The 16,454-nt window shown below is 53.9% G+C and overlaps 1 protein-coding gene across 4 annotated transcripts in view; it reads left to right on the forward strand.

Annotated features, from left to right (window-relative positions):
• Positions 1–16,454, forward strand: part of SEMA4D (semaphorin 4D) — a 121,825-nt gene that overhangs the window by 83,453 nt on the left and 21,918 nt on the right. For all 4 annotated transcript variants that reach the window (XM_081237866.1, XM_081237863.1, XM_081237865.1 and 1 more), the window contains 10 exons: positions 1,966–2,304; positions 3,937–4,082; positions 6,932–6,994; positions 8,723–8,821; positions 12,175–12,268; positions 12,912–13,025; positions 13,835–13,983; positions 14,771–14,946; positions 15,032–15,188; positions 16,188–16,410. In XM_081237866.1, the coding sequence (XP_081093992.1) occupies positions 2,199–2,304; positions 3,937–4,082; positions 6,932–6,994; positions 8,723–8,821; positions 12,175–12,268; positions 12,912–13,025; positions 13,835–13,983; positions 14,771–14,946; positions 15,032–15,188; positions 16,188–16,410 (1,327 nt within the window). In that variant the 5' untranslated portion in view covers positions 1,966–2,198. The remainder of the gene's footprint in view (positions 1–1,965; positions 2,305–3,936; positions 4,083–6,931; positions 6,995–8,722; positions 8,822–12,174; positions 12,269–12,911; positions 13,026–13,834; positions 13,984–14,770; positions 14,947–15,031; positions 15,189–16,187; positions 16,411–16,454) is intronic.

The raw sequence follows: 16,454 nt of genomic DNA on the forward strand, positions 1-16,454 counted from the left end.
TACTGGGTGGATGGGGAGCCCTGCCAGGCAGCCTTCGAGCTGGGGGGAGGAGGTGCAGAGTGGGTGCCTGAGCAGGGAAGGTGGGCGGGCAGATGAGGCTTGGCCCCTGGTGTCTGGCCCTTGCCCAGCATCTCCCCAGTGGCAAGTGCTCACCGTGAAAGTCCCCCATGAGTCCTTCCTTTGTGAAGGGGGTGGTAGTGGCCTGTACATACACATAAAAAGTAAATTAAAAATAAAAAGACCCCAGAGCGCTGTGGAGGGTGAGCCACGCTCCCTGCTAGGCTTTGGGGGCCAGAGAAGGACACCGGGGTGTGAGAGGTGACTTTCCAGGCAGAATAGGAAGGAGCAGGAGGGCTCCCTGGAGGCAGTGACTTAACCAGGCAAACAGGAAGCCGGACCTTCTCCCCAAACCCTCTTGGGAGGTTTGGTTTGGCCTGATGTGTCAGAGGGCAACACGGCAGGTGGCTGCACAGGTGCTGCCCTGTGGCCTATTGTGGGGTCCCCAGGGAGCCGGAGCCGGGAGAGGCCGGCTGGAGAGGGAGTCAGGGAGCTGGCTGCCCCTCAGGCGTCCTGAGGGATGGTGGTCAGGATGCTGACAGTGGTGATGGGTGCAGGGGAAGGTTCTAGAGAGGGAGGGCCCGGGGGTGTCAGTAGGACTGGTAGACCTGGAGGGGGGTTGGCTTGGTGGGAGTTGAAGGAAGAGGACGATGTGAGCATGGCTGACTCCCAGGGCCTGTGGGGGAGGGGAGAGGGGTGTCGGGGAGGCAGCTGCTTCACCATTTTGCAGCAGAGGGGGTACTCAGTCGAGGAGCCCGTTGCATGCCCGTGGATTCCGTGTGGGCCCCGCAGGGCAGCACATCTGCGAAGTGCAGTGGTTCTGCTGTAGCTTAATTATATTCCCCAGATGTGGCTGGCAAGCGTCCTGCCTCTGTTCAGGCCGACGTTTTGCTTCAACCTCCCCCTGAGAAGGCGGGAACAAGCCCATCTCACAGTCTCACTGGGATCCTGGTGGGGCCTTGGGTCAGGGGCAAACCCTCATCACCCCAGCTCACTGACGTGGAGCAGGGCTGCCCTGCAGCTCCCCGCAGGGACCCTTGCAGATGGTGCACGGGGCTGAGCAGGCGGGAGGCCGGGACTCCAGGCAGTCGTGGGGCAGGGTCAGAGCGTGGGTGCCAGGAGATCTGAGGACCCCCAGCCCCACAGTTTCTCTGTTCAGCACAGGCCTGTTCTTTCCATGAGGTGCTTCGTCTCGGTGACAGATCAGAGGCCATGACCAGTTTCCATGACAGGCCGACTTTTGCGGTGAGGCTGGAGGGGTGAGGCCATCGGGGTGGCCCTGTCCCCTGCAGGAGGTCAGCTCCTCCTGCATGACCGGGACATGCGTGCGTGCATGTGTGTGTGTCTGGATGCATGCGCGTCTGTAGGCCTGCATATCCGTATGCGTGCATACGTGTGTACTTGCACATACGCCTGTGTGTGTGTCTGTGTGTGACCTCTCACATTTCAGCCTCCGTGCAGCTCTCCAGTCTTTAGTTCTGGCTGTCAGCCTCCATGAGTATTACAGGAATTGGGAAGCTGGAGTCTCCGAGGGAAACTGAAACCCTGGTTCCGTTCCCTACCTTCCCATCGCGTTACCAGCTGGACACAGTGCCCGCACAGGGAGGAGGCTGGGCGGCCAGGCAGGCATTTGTCTCCCTGGTCTGGGTCCCTGTGTCTGTCCTGCGTTCCGGGCCCACCTGAGGACCAGGAAGCCCTGACTCCTGTAACCCTGGGATGCGGTGTCTGTGTGGGGCTGTCCCCACAGGAAGCCCTCTATGTCCCCACCACTCTCTTCTCCTCAGCACACAGAGTCCGTGGCTGGGGATGGGGTGAGAGGAGAGCCACGGGGGGATATTGAGCAAACAGAAAGCAGGCGTTATTACGACACATCCTGACTCGTAACCCTTCCTTTTCACTTTCTTCCAGGATTTCTTCAGAGGGCCGCACGCTGTTTAAGAACCAGGTGGCCTTTGACATTTGCAGTGGTGAGAGCGGCTCGACCTCACCCAGAGTGCTGAGAAATGCGGGGCCTCCGGGCTTGCACCGCCCGCCAGCTCCAGGCTGCCCTGCTGCTCTGAGTGGCGACCACCCTGACACCCACCGTGGGCTCGCACGCCTGCGGGCATTTGCTGCCGAAGTCCCCACTGCGGCCCCAGCCGATGAGGATGTGCGCCCCCGTCGGGGGGCTGCTCACCGCCCTCGCCGTGGTGTTTGGGACAGCGGTGGCGTTTGCACCCATACCTAGGATCACCTGGGAGCACAGAGGTGAGGGCAGAGCCGTGTCCGGCGCTGGTGGCATCTGAAGGGAAGGGCCACCCTGCCCCCTACTCGTGGCGTTGAGATTCACGGGCGCCCTTTGCTCTGCTGGGTCTGTTCTCCTGGCACTTGCGTGTGGGCAGATGGCCTGCACCGCCGCCGCTTCTGGGGAGATGGTCCGATAACTGGGAACACTCGCAGGGCTTGTTCTTGGCCTGCTGATTTGGCTTCTAAATCGGGACGGGGGGAGCCCTGGAAGGAAGTGTATCTTTCTTGTGCCTGATGATGTTTGGTGCATGCTGCCTGAGCACAAACCACACCAAGGAGTATCCATAGTTTGAGGATATTTAATCATGTGTAGCTGAGCTTCAGGCCAGTTGTTTTCATTTGCTATTTATTAGCTTCTCTTTTGTTTATTTCCCCTCTTGGGAGCTGTGTCTTAGGAACCCTCTGCTCCAGTCTTTCAGGCTCAGTGGTCCTGAGCGAGGTGTGCTTGCAGGGCTTGAGCTGTCTTGTGCAGAATTCCAGGCAGTGTGTGTGCTGGGAGAGCCTCTATCCTGTGTGCATCTTTCTTCAACAATGGGAAATTAGAAGAGCAGAAGTGTGAGCCCCTAACCCTTCAATAAAATCAGAGCTCGGTGATAGATGGAAAACCAAGTTGAACATTGACTCTGGGATGGTCAAAAAGAAGAAATATCTCCTTAAGAAATAGTGTCGGGCTTCCCTGGTGGCGCAGTGGTTGAGAGTCCGCCTGCCGATGCAGGGGACACGGGTTCCTGCCCCGGTCCGGGAAGATCCCACATGCCGCGGAGCGGCTGGGCCCGTGAGCCATGGCCACTGAGCCTGCGTGTCCGGAGCCTGTGCTCCGCAACAGGAGAGGCCACAACAGTGAGAGGCCCGCATACCGCAAAAAAAAAAAAAAAAGAAAAAAAAAAGAAATAGTGTCAATACATTTATATTACTCCTAAATAGCTCATCCTTAAATTCCTCATATTCCTAAATAGCTATTGATGTGATTACCAAATAAGTGAAAAAGCCATTTGTTTCCCTGCTCTTTAAGTTTGTGGTGATTATCCTTGGAAAATGCTTGGGTTAAGGGGTGTAATCGCTGAAATAGGTTTTTTTAAAGGCTTTGAGGTAAATGATTTTTTTCTGAATAAGAAAATCCTAAATAGTTATATTCTTTGTAAACCTCATCTGTGGATGATTAAATACACATAGACAAGAGTTTGATGGGAGGGAGAGGCAACCACCGTGGTCAGCAGTTTAAGGTATCTGGCCTGCAGTCTCCTGGGAGGTCACAAGGTTACACAGCAGAGAGGTCACACTGCCTGAAGGTCATGTTCCTAGGAGGTCACGCTGCCGGGTTTGAAGCTCAGCTGGGCTGGAGGGAGCGGAGCAGGAGGGGAAGTCAGGCCACAGCACTGGTAGAGCACAGTGGCTCTGGGGCCTCACACTTGGTGGCGGCCTCCACCCAAAGGTGCCTGAGTTCTGGCCTCGGCTGGGGCCTGTCCACTGTGGTAGCAGACCCATGCATGGCCCCAGTGAGACAACCACGCACTAAAAGGAGACCAGAGGCTCGGGGTGTGTCCAAGCTCAGAAGTACCTAATACGTTCTCCCCCCAACCCCGCCCTCCCCAGAGGTGCAGCTGGTGCAGTTTCACGAGCCGGGCATCTTCAACTACTCGGCCTTGCTGCTGAGTGAGGACCAGGACACCTTGTACGTGGGCGCCCGGGAAGCCGTGTTTGCCTTGGACGCACACAATATCTCCAAGAAGCAGCATGAGGTATGGTCTGGGCTCCCCGCTCCCCTGCTGTCTGGGCCACACACCCTTTCCAGTGTTTTCTCCTCACATCCACACGCCGGCCTCCTCTTGGGGCGTCGGGCCCTCTCTTGGCTGTGGAGCCTGCTGACCCCAGTGGCCAGCGCCACGGACGTCCTGTGCGTCTAGCAAGCAGCCTTCCTGTCCACCGGGGCTGAGGGCCCTGTCATCCTGAAGCTTCCTTCCCGCCCTGTGTCCACGAAGCCCCATCTCAGGGTGTCCCCTGGCAGCCTCCGTCCTCCCCAGGCTGGCAGTTCACCCAGGGATCACCCTCTTTTTATCTTGGATTTTTGAACGTTTTATTACGGAAAATCTCAGGGCCACACGGGAGCAGAGGGAGTGAAATGATGAACCCTGTGCCCGTTGAGGCTCCCGCAGGCCGGGGGTTCACCCCCATCCTCCCATCCACGTCCTCCTCCTCTGCTGCCTCTGGGAGGCCTTGCAAATCCCAAACACATGTTCTTCATCTGCACATGTTTCCCTGAGCATCTCCTAAAGGAAGGGACTCCTTTTTTCAAAATAACCAAGATACCGTATTGCATCCCCAAAATTAATTTCATCAAATAGTGTTCACATTTCATGGACTCCCTCCTAAACGATGTTTGACTATTCAGTTTGATTGGGTTGAACTCAGGCCGTCTGTGTGGCCAGGCACTCTGTCCGCCGTCGAGTCGCCATTCCTAGGAGCCGCCCTGAGTCTGCTTGCTGGGAGAGCCACTCGCGGTCCTGTCCGGCCCCCAGCCTCAGTCTGGCTCCTGTGAGAGGCCGGACCCTCCACCCAGGCGGGGGCGTCCTCCTCCTGGCCCTGGACCGTCGCAGTCTGGAGCACGTCAAGGGTTGCAGGATGGGACGTCCCACCTCTACCTTTCCCTCTCCGTCTGTGAGCTGGAATATCGTCTGTGACGGGGGAATGCCCATTGCCAGCTCTTCACATCTCCCGAGGCCAGTTCCTTTGGACATGGCAGGATCACTGCTTGAAATCTTCACCTTTATTTACTAGTTTTCCAAATAACGAGTAAGTTCTCCCCAAAGGGAGACGGTGGGTTTTTGGACTGTTTTTGGTTTTTGAGTATGACCACGACTCGTGGATTTAAACGTGTTTGAAGTGCCTCAAGCCATTGTAGCCAATGCTCGAACGGTCCCTTCCTGGCCTCTGGCAGCCTCTCCTCTCCTCCTGAATCCTTAGACACACCACCCTGGTGGTTGGTGTAATTTTCTGGTTCTCTGGAATCAAGCCGGCCCACGCTCACCTTGTGCCTTTTCTGCCCCAGATCTCTTATTTTTTGGTTTCATTTTGTGTTAGTCTCCAGAGTCAGGCGTAGAACTTAATTTCTGTTTCACGTAAACGAGAGGCTGGTCATGACCCCATGAACATAAAGTGCTTGAAACAGTAGGCCCTTAGAGCAGAGGGATGCCAAGGGCCTGCCCTGCTCAGCCCCTAGTCCCTGTGTTCATTGAACCCCCTTCCCCTGAGCCTTACTGTCCTTTCCAACCACTCGGGCTAACACTGCTTTTCAGAATCCCGTCTTGGGAGCATCGTGATTCCACCGTGAGCTTGTGTCACCCTGCAGGTGCTCAGTCAGAGCCCCCGTTCTGTTAATGCCATCACTATGGGTAACCGAGAGGCTTAGGGCTCTGCAGACGTAAAAGAGGGAAAAAAAGTGGAAGGACTACGGCCAAGCTTCAGTGGAAACACCCTGATCAAGGGCCTGTCAGAGTTCATGTTCCCGTGTCCTTACGCATTGCCTGTCGATAATGATGAAGTTGTCTACATTTTAATTTCTAAAGGAAGCTGCTATTGGAAATGGCACTTTGTTCTGCTTTCATGTGTCCTGATTAGCACTTCCATTTCTCTGAAAACACATTGCTAGGGGATTCACTTCACTGTCATGCAGAAGCACCGTGTGCTTCCTGACCTCTGAGTGGCCGACGGCCAGCTTTGATTCCCTGGGAGGAAATATATTTTGGCATCAATCCTGGAATATCACACGGGCAGATGGGGCATCTTGGGGACAGTGAGGCGGGAGCGTGGGAGCCTTCTGTGATGCAGCGGTGTTGCTCCCCGTCCTCTGGAGGGTGGGGGGCTGAGGCATCTGCCAGCCTGGCTCATCCACCTGGTGTGGAAGAAGCAGGAGCACAGGTCTCAGCGGGAAGACATCTGACCTGAGGGAGCCCCGTGGCTTCATCACTTTCACCTGCTGCCGTCACATAAAATTTAAAGCATCATAACCGTGCTGTCCCACTGATAAAGTAAACGTCAAGACATTTTACTAGACTCGAGAATCAGTTTTGAAAGGATAAGAAAACCCACTTGATGTTTGAAAATGCCTGCAGTTTAGGGAACTCCCTGGCAGTGCAGTGGTTAGGATTCTGCGCTTCCACTGCAAGGGGCACAGGTTCGATCCCTAGTCGGGGAACTAAAATTCTGTGTGCCATGCAGTGCGACCAAAAAAAAAAAAAGAAAACAAAAGAAAATGCCTGCAGTTTATTTTTTTGATAAATAATTGAATCCTCCCCACTTTCAGTCATTTAGTTTTTGCAGTTTTTTTCAGTGAATGGCAGTCATCTGGGAGGCGCCTTCCAGGCCCCCTGGCTGCAGCATGAGGATCACAGAACTTTCACGAAGCCCCGTTGCTCACGGGTCCCAGCGTCTGGTCTCTGAGCCTTGCTTTGCAATCTGAGATATTTATGTCTCAGGAAATACCTGTGCTCTAAACACCACCATGTGCTTTGTAAACTGTATGTTTTTTATACCAGTATCTCCTTCTAAAGGGGGAACATGCACTGAAATGGACTCTTGTTTTTCCTCACAGGCATATTGGAAGGTCTCAGAAGATAAAAAAGCAAAATGTGCGGAAAAGGGGAAATCAAAACAGGTAATTTCTTTTACAAGCTTCAGAGCCCACCCAGGCCTGTCTTACTTGTTTGACTCTTCCGAACGCCCTGACCTCTGTGGTGCAGCCCAGGCAGGTTGCCCCGCCCTCAGGATGCTGCCCGGCTTGCTCACGTCATCGCGACTCATCCGGCAGGTTACCACCCTGTTCCCAAGTGGCGAGCCTGGGGCTCTCAGTGTAAGTGCCAGACATACTAGGCTTTAGAAAACTACTTTAAAGTTTATCTGAATTGAATTTATTCAAATGGCCTGATACTTTGACTACAGAAAAAGATGTCTGATGCCTGCTGGCCTAAAGGTGTACAGTGCAGCGTTCATGCCTTTCCTGAGCCCCAGTGGCCTGGAGGGGTTGCTATAGGATTTCTGGATTGTTGGCAGCATCTGTGCCTTGAGATACTGCTCCTTCTCTAGGAGATACTGGGCATCTCGGTGTGGTGGCCATCCGAGAAGCGCTGGGCTGAGTGTCCATCCATCTCCCTCCAGAGCTCTGGGTTATGGCTACCACCACTTGGGCCGCCCTGCCCCTAAGTGGTGCTGGGCCGATGTCGGAGTCTTGGGGTATAAGCGCCCCGTCTTCCTTGGTAGTTGGTTAAGACAGCTGAGTTACAGTCAATTTCAGTAGTTGTTGGCTAATTTCAAAGCAATTAAAATTAAAAAAAAAAATGTTTTGGCTAAACTTTTTTAGCAAAGTACTAAACACTTTCACCAAAGTTGCTAAATTCGAAATGAGGGAAAATGCAGGCATTGCGCTGTAATAACAGGTGTCGCAGGGAGTTGTCTTAGAGCTAAATTAGAACAGGCACTTTGGCCGGCCCCACGTGGAGGCCATACAGCGGACAAGGGTCCCTCCCAGTTCTTTCAGGGACGATGAATGACTTCCAACCAGTTTCAAAACAATCACAGCAAAAAAAAAAAAAAAAAACCTTTCCCGAGTGGAGATAATTTCATGCTAGCACATATAATCCAAGTACATTTCATCCTAAAATAGCGGCTGCGTTCTTCAGTGGCATCTGGTTTTCCTGCAGGGCCTTTCTGACGTGGAGCCGGGCTCGGAGCCCCTCATTAGTCCTGCCTCTCCCCTGAGCTAGGCGGGCCGGACACACCCCTCTCCTGAGAAGCACTGCTTCCAGTTGCGCACATTGGGGCGTCGAGGGCGGGGTCCCCCAGAGGAAGGGAAGGTGGAGGGAACTCTGCCCAGCACACCCCCCCTCGGGCCTGCCAATACAATGAGTGGTCTGTGTGTTCAGTGACAGTGAATGCGTGTTTCCCTGTGCCGGGTGTCCAGTAAGGTTTGAGGTCAGCTTTCATGGCTTCTTGGCTGATACATCTTTGCTGAGTATAAATCAGTGACGGAGGTGAAATCTCTTTGGCTCTTGACAGCGGCCTGTGGACCCTGCAGAGGCAGAAGCACTCTGGCCAGCTGCAGCTTTAGGTCTGTGCAGGGATGGAGCCGGGTCTCCGGGAGCCTGCTCCCAGCGTGCCAGGCAGGGCAGGGCTGGCCTGTGCAGATGGATGCCACCTGAGGCCCGAGGTGGAAGGGTGGCCGTGAATTCACAGTCGGGTTGGTCATCAGTGAGCTGTGAGGAGCTGCTGGTGGGCGTGTGCTTGGCTGGTTCGTGCTCTGCAGCGAACAGGCTGGACAGCCGGGGTCACGGAGGGCGTCCACTGGAGCCTGCTCGGTGGCTGACCCGTGCGTTTCTCTTCCTTGTAGACAGAATGCCTTAACTACATCCGCGTGCTGCAGCCCCTCAGCGCCAGCGCCCTTTACGTGTGCGGGACCAACGCGTTCCAGCCAGCCTGTGACCACCTGGTAAGTCCGCGCAGGTCCCCTGGTCAGCAGTTAGAGCAGCGTGGGGCTCGAGGCGGCGGCGAGTGGTCTCCACTATGCAGTCTGGGAGGATTTTCTCCTGCCGGCTGTGTGGGGGTGGGGGTGGCCCGTGGCTCCACAGAAGGCCTCTGCCCACTGACCGGCCTCCTCTAAGCCTTCCTGACTGTAAACCACCATGATTGAGGGCATGACGGGTGCAGGACTTACAGGACCGCTGGCCCATAGTGCAGAGCTGGCAGTGGTTGCGGGGGCGGGGGGGGACCTTCTGGGAAGGCCAGTGTTGACAGAGAGGAAGCATCAATGTGCCCTGATCCAGCATCCTGCCTATTTCTCCTTGTCACATTTTGTATTTTGTGAGGGAGCCCTGGCTAGGACATGGGCCCTGGTCAAGTGGAAAACTCAGGACTTCTGCTCTTGGATCCCTTGTTCTTGGTTCATATATGTTTGTGTCTCCCCCAAATCCATACGTTGAAGCCCTAATTCTCCAAATGTGATGGTATTTGGAGATGCAGCCCATGAGGAGGTAATTAAGGTTAAACGTGGTCATGAAGGCGGGGGCCTGATAGGACGATGGCCTCATAAGAAGAGGAAGAGACACCAGAGCTCTCGAGCTCTCTCCCTCGGTCATGTGAGGTCACAGCAAGAAGGTGGCTGTCCGCAAGCCAGGAAGAGGTTTCTCGCCAGGAACCAGCCATGCTGGCACCCAGATCTCGGACTTGCAGCCCCCAGAACCATGAGGCGGGAACATGTGTGGTTGCAGCTCCCCCGACCCTTGTCTGTGGTCGTCCTGGCAGCCCGGGCTGACAAGGACAGCGTCTGCTGCTCTGGTCTTGGGGCACCACCTTCAGTGTTGGCTGTTGGGGTACAAGTTGCCCACTGATAGGCAGTTCTGGAATTCCTCCCTCTGAGGAGTGACAACACAGTGCCAGCTTGCTGAGCGGTTATGGAAGCGGGACCCATCTCTCCGTCACCTGCATCATGTCCTTGACTCTCCTTGAGCCTCGTCAGTTGTCAGTAGGGTCCTTTGGAGAGGGGCCCTCACTCTTACACCACCCTCCCACCACTCCTGATTCCCTTGCTGACGGGTAGCCGGAAGGAGAGAGCAGATTAGACAGCAGCATCCCTCTGGGAGATGCTCCTTTTATTCAGATAATCTGATGAGCCATTTATAACAACCACAAAGAGGGAGGAGTGTTTTCAATGCCCTTGAGGATCGATAATGAAGCACAGTTTCTAGTGTTTGTCCCTATTTAGTGAGTAACTGTCAAGTGTGAAGTATGCTAAAGTGGAAGCTTGGTTTGCTGGAACCCCAAATTCATTGGAATTAAAAAAATGTTTTCCGGGCTTCCCTGGTGGCGCAGTGGTTGGGAGTCCGCCTGCCGATGCAGGGGACGCGGGTTCGTGCCCCGGTCCGGGAAGATCCCACGTGACGCAGAGCGGCTGGGCCCGTGAGCCATGGCCGCTGAGCCTGCGCGTCCGGAGCCTGTGCTCCGCAACGGGAGAGGCCACAACAGTGAGAGGCCCGCGTACCGCAAAAAAAAAAAAAATGTTTTCCAAGCTTGAGTTGGAGATACATGACGGGACAAAGTATGGGCGAAGTAAGGACCTGCTTCGAAAAACTTGTATCCGCACACACACCCCTGGGGTGGGGTCCATACACAGGGTGGGTCTGCCAGGCTGTCTGTGTCCACAGACTCTGGCCACAGAGGTTGGGATCGGGGTAGGGGGTGCATCTAGGTGTTGAGATCTTCAGTCCTCAGACAGACTTAGTTTCTTTTTCCTTAGGTCACATTAGTCGTATTAGAAACATTTTGCACGTGAAAGGATTTCCTGGCTAAACTCTAGCTAGAAGCTTAAGGTATGGAATTTAAACTTAAATTCCATAGGCATGTCAGTTGTTGAGGTAAGGGAATCGTATGTTTCATTGAAATCTAGACCTATATTTTTTCCCAATATTTAAAAAAAAGTTCAAGCCGACAGAAAAGTTGATCACACACATGTGTTCTAACCCCACAGATTGCATGGTTGGGAGCGTCCGTATGTGTGCACAGGTGTGAGCACACCCATGACCCCTAGATGCCGTCACATGCCTCAGAATAATGACATTTTCCTACAGTAATGCCGGGTTTGTCATTATATCTAAGGAGATAGACAGTAATTCTCTAATGTCATCTGACCTCCAGTCCCTGTTCAGATTTCCCCAAACATCCTCTTGAAATGCAGTCAGTGCATCACATCCAGTGGGGTGCACTGTCATCCCAGTTCACACCTCCTAACCTAAGAGGTGAAAAGTCTGTATATTGTTTCCACCAGCCTGTTAGAAATGTAACTGCATCTTTTCCCATGCCCCTGAGCCCTCTCTGCGGTGTCTGTGACATGTTTCCCTCGCTCTGACAGACAGCACGGCTGCCCATCCACCCATCGCAGTTTGGGTGTCCATCTTCTTAAGCTTCGCCAGGCTTTCAGGTGGAAAATGGTACCGCACTTTCATTGCCTTGTGCTTCCTGGCTTGCCGGCAGCTCAGGCATCCTTTCTTGTCTGTGCTGCCAGATAAGTTTCTTCTTCTCTAACTTGCTGTGCTTTGACCGTTCTCCTCCTGGAAATGCTTTATTACTCATTTGTACAAGCTTCTTGTATATTCAGGGATGGAAATGCCTCCTCTGTCATCTTGCAGGCATTTCCCCCACTTGGTCACTGTCGATCTCTGTCTCATTCTTCTGTGGACAAACGCTTCCCAGTGCCTTGTGTACTGAATCTGTCTATTTTTTCCCTTACTTGGCTTTGGGCTGTCTTGTCAGGCGAGGAGAGATTATCCCAAGACTGAAATTGTCACCCATACTTTCTGTTAGTGCAGCACGGTTCCGTTTTTAATATTTAAATCTTCGATCCACCTGGAGTGTGTTTCGATGGGTGCAATGAGGTAGAAATTCTGCTCCTTTTTTCCTGTTATCTGTTTATTGGATAGCCTGGTCCCCCGCTGCTTTGAAGGCGTCTTTGTTGATATTAAAGTTCTGCACGTGGCCTTCCAGTCCCTTCCGGAGCACATCCTGTGTTTGGTTCTCCCTGGCTGTTCTACGACCCTAGAGCCATCGGCATTGCGGTCTCCGTCCTATAGGAGAGTCAACTGAGGCTCCAAGATCTGGAGGCACTCTTGAGGGTGTCAGAGGGTGCCAAGGCACCAGCGTCCAGACCTGGGACCAGGTGGTAGACCATGCATGTTCTCTCTCTGTCCCCCCAGAAGAGTGAGTCTGTAAATTAAATGGTCCCACAAAGATGTATTATGACTACAGAAGTTCAGACATTTTATGGTACTCTTTCTTTTCATTCAATTATAGAACTTAACATCCTTTAAATTTCTGGGCAAAAATGAAGACGGCAAAGGAAGGTGTCCCTTCGACCCAGCACAAAGCTACACGTCCGTCATGGTTGGTGAGTCCTGCTCTCAGGGTCTGTCCCTGGCTTAGCTCTGCTGGACCCCCAGGAGGTCCCGATCCTCCTCCTCCACAGGGGTCTCCCTCTGCTTCGTGCCCATATTCAGTATCCTCACAGAAGGTACGGGAGCCTCTCCACAGACCCGCTGGTACAAGCTTTCGAATTCATTGTTCAGTAGGATAACCAGCCACCTCCACAGTCCTCAGGTTAGATTTGTAGGAAGAGATTATCTTATATCTGTCATTTGTGCAAATCATCTGCATTACTCGGTCACATTGAGTTAATGCTCCTGTTCAAGGGACGTTTGTGACTGAGCCATGACCTGCCTTGGAACGGCCTTGTACACCCAAGGCGAGCAGGCCAGGAGCCTTGTGTGCACCCACTGTTGTGTTTGTTACTTTACTGGATGCAGGAGTTACTTGCGTTACTTATTGCCCCTAACAGTTTAACATGGAGCCTAAAATTACCCACGTCAAAGAAACAAAACAGAAGACTCAGGAAGCAGAAACACGCGCCCAGAAGCAGGGCGATAGTCTCTCTGCTTCCTGGGAGGACTTGCGTTAGCTTGGGAGGAGAATGTGGTGCTGAGCGTCTGTCCCCGGCACTGGTGTTGATTCCCTTTTCCTCTTTCCGCCTGAAGATGGAGAGCTTTATTCTGGGACGTCGTATAACTTTTTGGGAAGCGAACCCATCATCTCCCGAAATTCTTCCCACAGTCCTCTGAGAACGGAGTATGCGATTCCTTGGCTTAACGGTAAGAAGCAGGTGGCGTCATGGAAGATGTGTTTCTGCTCGGGGTGGCTTCCTCGCTGGCAGAGCCCTCGCTCCAGTTCTCCTTTTGCCGGCTCCCAGCCTCACAGGAGGGCATCCGCGGCTCACCCTCCTGTGTCCCGGGGCTCGTGTCAGCCCCGGTGCAGTAGGGGCGCTTCTGGAACTGCTGGGGGCTCCACAGCCAGCATCCACGGGCTTCTTTGCTTTCTCCTCTGCTAAGAGAGCGCTCTTTCAAGCCTGCCTTTATCCCTTCTTGAAAACGGATCTGGGAGGCTCAGAATGGCGAGCTCAGGCTCGTTACATCAGCACGTGATATTATACCATAATCTCTGGACATCATGTGTCCATGTTGGATTCACGGTCCAGACGGCTCACAGATGCTCACAGGGGACTTTTCTCGTGGGCATCGGCCAGCCAGCCAGAGCCTTGGGGCACCTGGATCTGGTGGTCAGCAGTTTGTCTCTTTTAGGCACGTGCTGTTTATTAAACTGGCAAATGCATATCTTCCGGTGGGTCTCCAGGCTATGGTGGGATCTAGCTCCCTGGGGCCCCCAGGCTGCCTGCCAGTTGGGAGGCCCAGCCCTCAGTTGTTGGGCTGGACCGGGAGGCTGTGCTTCAGAACCCCCATCCTGGGCATCTCCTTAGGCCAAGGAGGGCAAGATGGGCACCGTCATCATTCCCGAGCCCTGGCGTTTGTTTGGGGTGTGGCATGGGCACCCTCCCACTTCCTCGATAGGGGGTGCCCGGGCCCTCAGTGTGCACAGGCATAACCAGAGCGTCTGTTCCCTGCAGAGCCCAGCTTCGTGTTTGCTGACGTGATAGAGAGCCCGGAGGGCGGGGACGATGGGGACGACAAGGTCTACTTCTTCTTCACGGAGGTGTCTGTGGAGTACGAGTTCGTCTTCAAGCTGATGATCCCGCGGGTAGCGAGGGTCTGCAAGGTGAGCCCAGCCCCCCCTTCTCTTTGGTCCCAGCCCTCAGTGAGAGCGTGTTGCCCAGGCTCCACACTTCCTGCGAGATGTCCATTTCCCGACCACTTTATTTTCTTCCACCCTACAGATGTCAGTGCGGACGGGCCGAGGGCTCGGGCCCCTGTCCTCCCTGCGGGCCTCCCTGGAGACCACAGGAGCACCCGCCCCGTGTGTGACGATGACTGTCCTCAGGGCTCTGCTCTTAACACACCTCTCTCAAACCTCCCCCAGTTTATAAAAAGTTAGCTTTTCTGTACCGTGTTAACCAAATTCTGTTGGAATTGGGGTTTTTCCATTCCAACGTAAAGATGGGGAGGGGTGCGTTTTCACTGTGTCCAGAATAAGTGAGGGTACGTCGATTTCACGTTCTTCTGCATCCAGTTGTAAGAGTTTCAGTATTTCTCTCCAGACCGAGTCATGTCAGGGGTGTTTCACGATTGCTGCTTGGTGGTCAGTTCACTAAAAAAGTGTTTTGGAGAACCTGGCAGGACCAGAGCACCTCAGCAGATAACTTGGGGGCAGTTGGGAGCCTGCTCGTCGAGAGGGCTTTGTTGGTTTGGTTTTGCGCTTCAATTGATGACCCGAGCTGACATGAAGGGAGTTGCTGGCGTCACTAGTCGTCTGCAGCCGGCTTTCCTTTTCAGCCTTGGCTTCCTTTCATTCAGGCAGAGCTGCTCTGGGCCCAAGTACATCACTTATCCCCTGCTCACGGGGGAAGTCTGCCCTCCTCCTACCACGTGTGTCTTTGGGGTTACAGGGGGACCAGGGCGGCCTGAGGACCTTACAGAAGAAGTGGACCTCCTTCCTGAAGGCCAGGCTGATCTGCTCCCGGCCGGACAGCAACCTCGTCTTCAACGTGCTGCGAGACGTCTTTGTCCTCAGGTCTCCCGGCCTGAAGGAGCCCATGTTCTATGGGGTCTTCACCCCACAGCTGTGAGTGCCCAGTGGGTGGGTGGGTTGGGGGTGTTTTCACTGCACTTCCCGCTTCAGGGCAGTCACGTCACCCTTTCCTCCCCAGGAACAACGTGGGGCTGTCGGCCGTGTGCGCCTACAACCTGTCCACAGCCGAGGCGGTCTTCTCCCGTGGGAAGTACATGCAGAGCGCCACGGTGGAGCAGTCGCACACCAAGTGGGTGCGCTACAACGGGGCCGTGCCCACCCCGCGGCCCGGGGCGGTGAGTGGACCGGCCTCTCTCTCCACGGGGAGCGGGCGCCCACCCGGGACTGGGTAGGGCCGTGGGCACACTCTCCTTTTCCTGGTTTTTTCTCATCGGTGTGTTGGGTAACAGCTGTGGCTACAAACTGCCCGAACAAGAAAGCTCTTCTGGCTGGCACCAGCTGTTCTGTGGGATTAACATTGCGTAATAAAATTAGAGCTTTTTCATTTTCTGTTTCTTACAGAGAAACACACGATTTCTTGGCAAAGGGATGAGCGATACTCTGCATTCATTAACATGAGTCACATTTTTCTTTCTCCTAAGAGTAGTGAATTTTATGTAGAAATCAGTGTGGGTGTCTAGGCCGATGCGGCTGCATCCGTTTATTATGTGACTGGTGAGCTGGGCCGTGTACATGGCCCATGGGTGGGGCTGTGACCTGGGAGAATGGCCTGGTGCTTGGAGCTCACTCCCCCAGGATGGTCCCCCTCGCGGGGGTACGTCTCTGCTAACACAGGTCAGTTCCTTTCATGCGTATCTCTAAGCAAAAGGTGTTCACCTGTGGTCGTGAATTTTGGTTTACGCACATCAAGAACTAGGACAGGAAAAAGAATCCTTTGCGCTCTTGACCTTTATGCTATTTATTTTTAGAATTGGACTATTTTTAGCCACTTTTAGAGGCTTCTCTTCTGGGAGAGCTGTGGAATGATAAGTGTGTATTTTTCAATTTCAAAAGTGTGATATGCTTCTTTCATTTATGAATGGATGAAAATTACTTCATTGACTGTATCACGAGACACACTTGTGTCTTGTGGACAGAAAGACAGTTGCATTTCCTCCCTGCTTTATAACTGTGTCTTCAGATTCCTGGGGAAAGGTCACCTCAGCGTTTCCATTTTTTCGAGAAATCCACCGTGTAGTCCTAAGTTCTTCCCCTCGGGGAAGCCTCCCCTCTTGTGCGGAGCGCACGCCACGTGCCCGTGCACCCCGCGGTGACGGATGGTCTGCTCCCTTCAGTGCATCAACCGGGAGGCGCGTGCGGCCAACTTCTCCAGCTCCCTCAACCTCCCAGACAAGACTCTGCAGTTTGTCAAAGACCACCCTCTGATGGATGACTCTGTGACCCCGATAGACAACAGGCCCCGGCTGATCAAGAGTGACGTGAACTACACGCAGATCGTGGTGGACAGGACCCGGGCCCTGGACGGGACGGTCCATGATGTCATGTTTGTCAGCACAGGTGGGTCCCGGGCCCTGGGTAAGAACATGGGTGAGTCCAGCTCA

Source organism: Mesoplodon bidens, assembly GCF_964165515.1.
Source record: "Mesoplodon bidens genome assembly, chromosome: 6".
NCBI lineage: Eukaryota > Metazoa > Chordata > Mammalia > Artiodactyla > Ziphiidae > Mesoplodon > Mesoplodon bidens.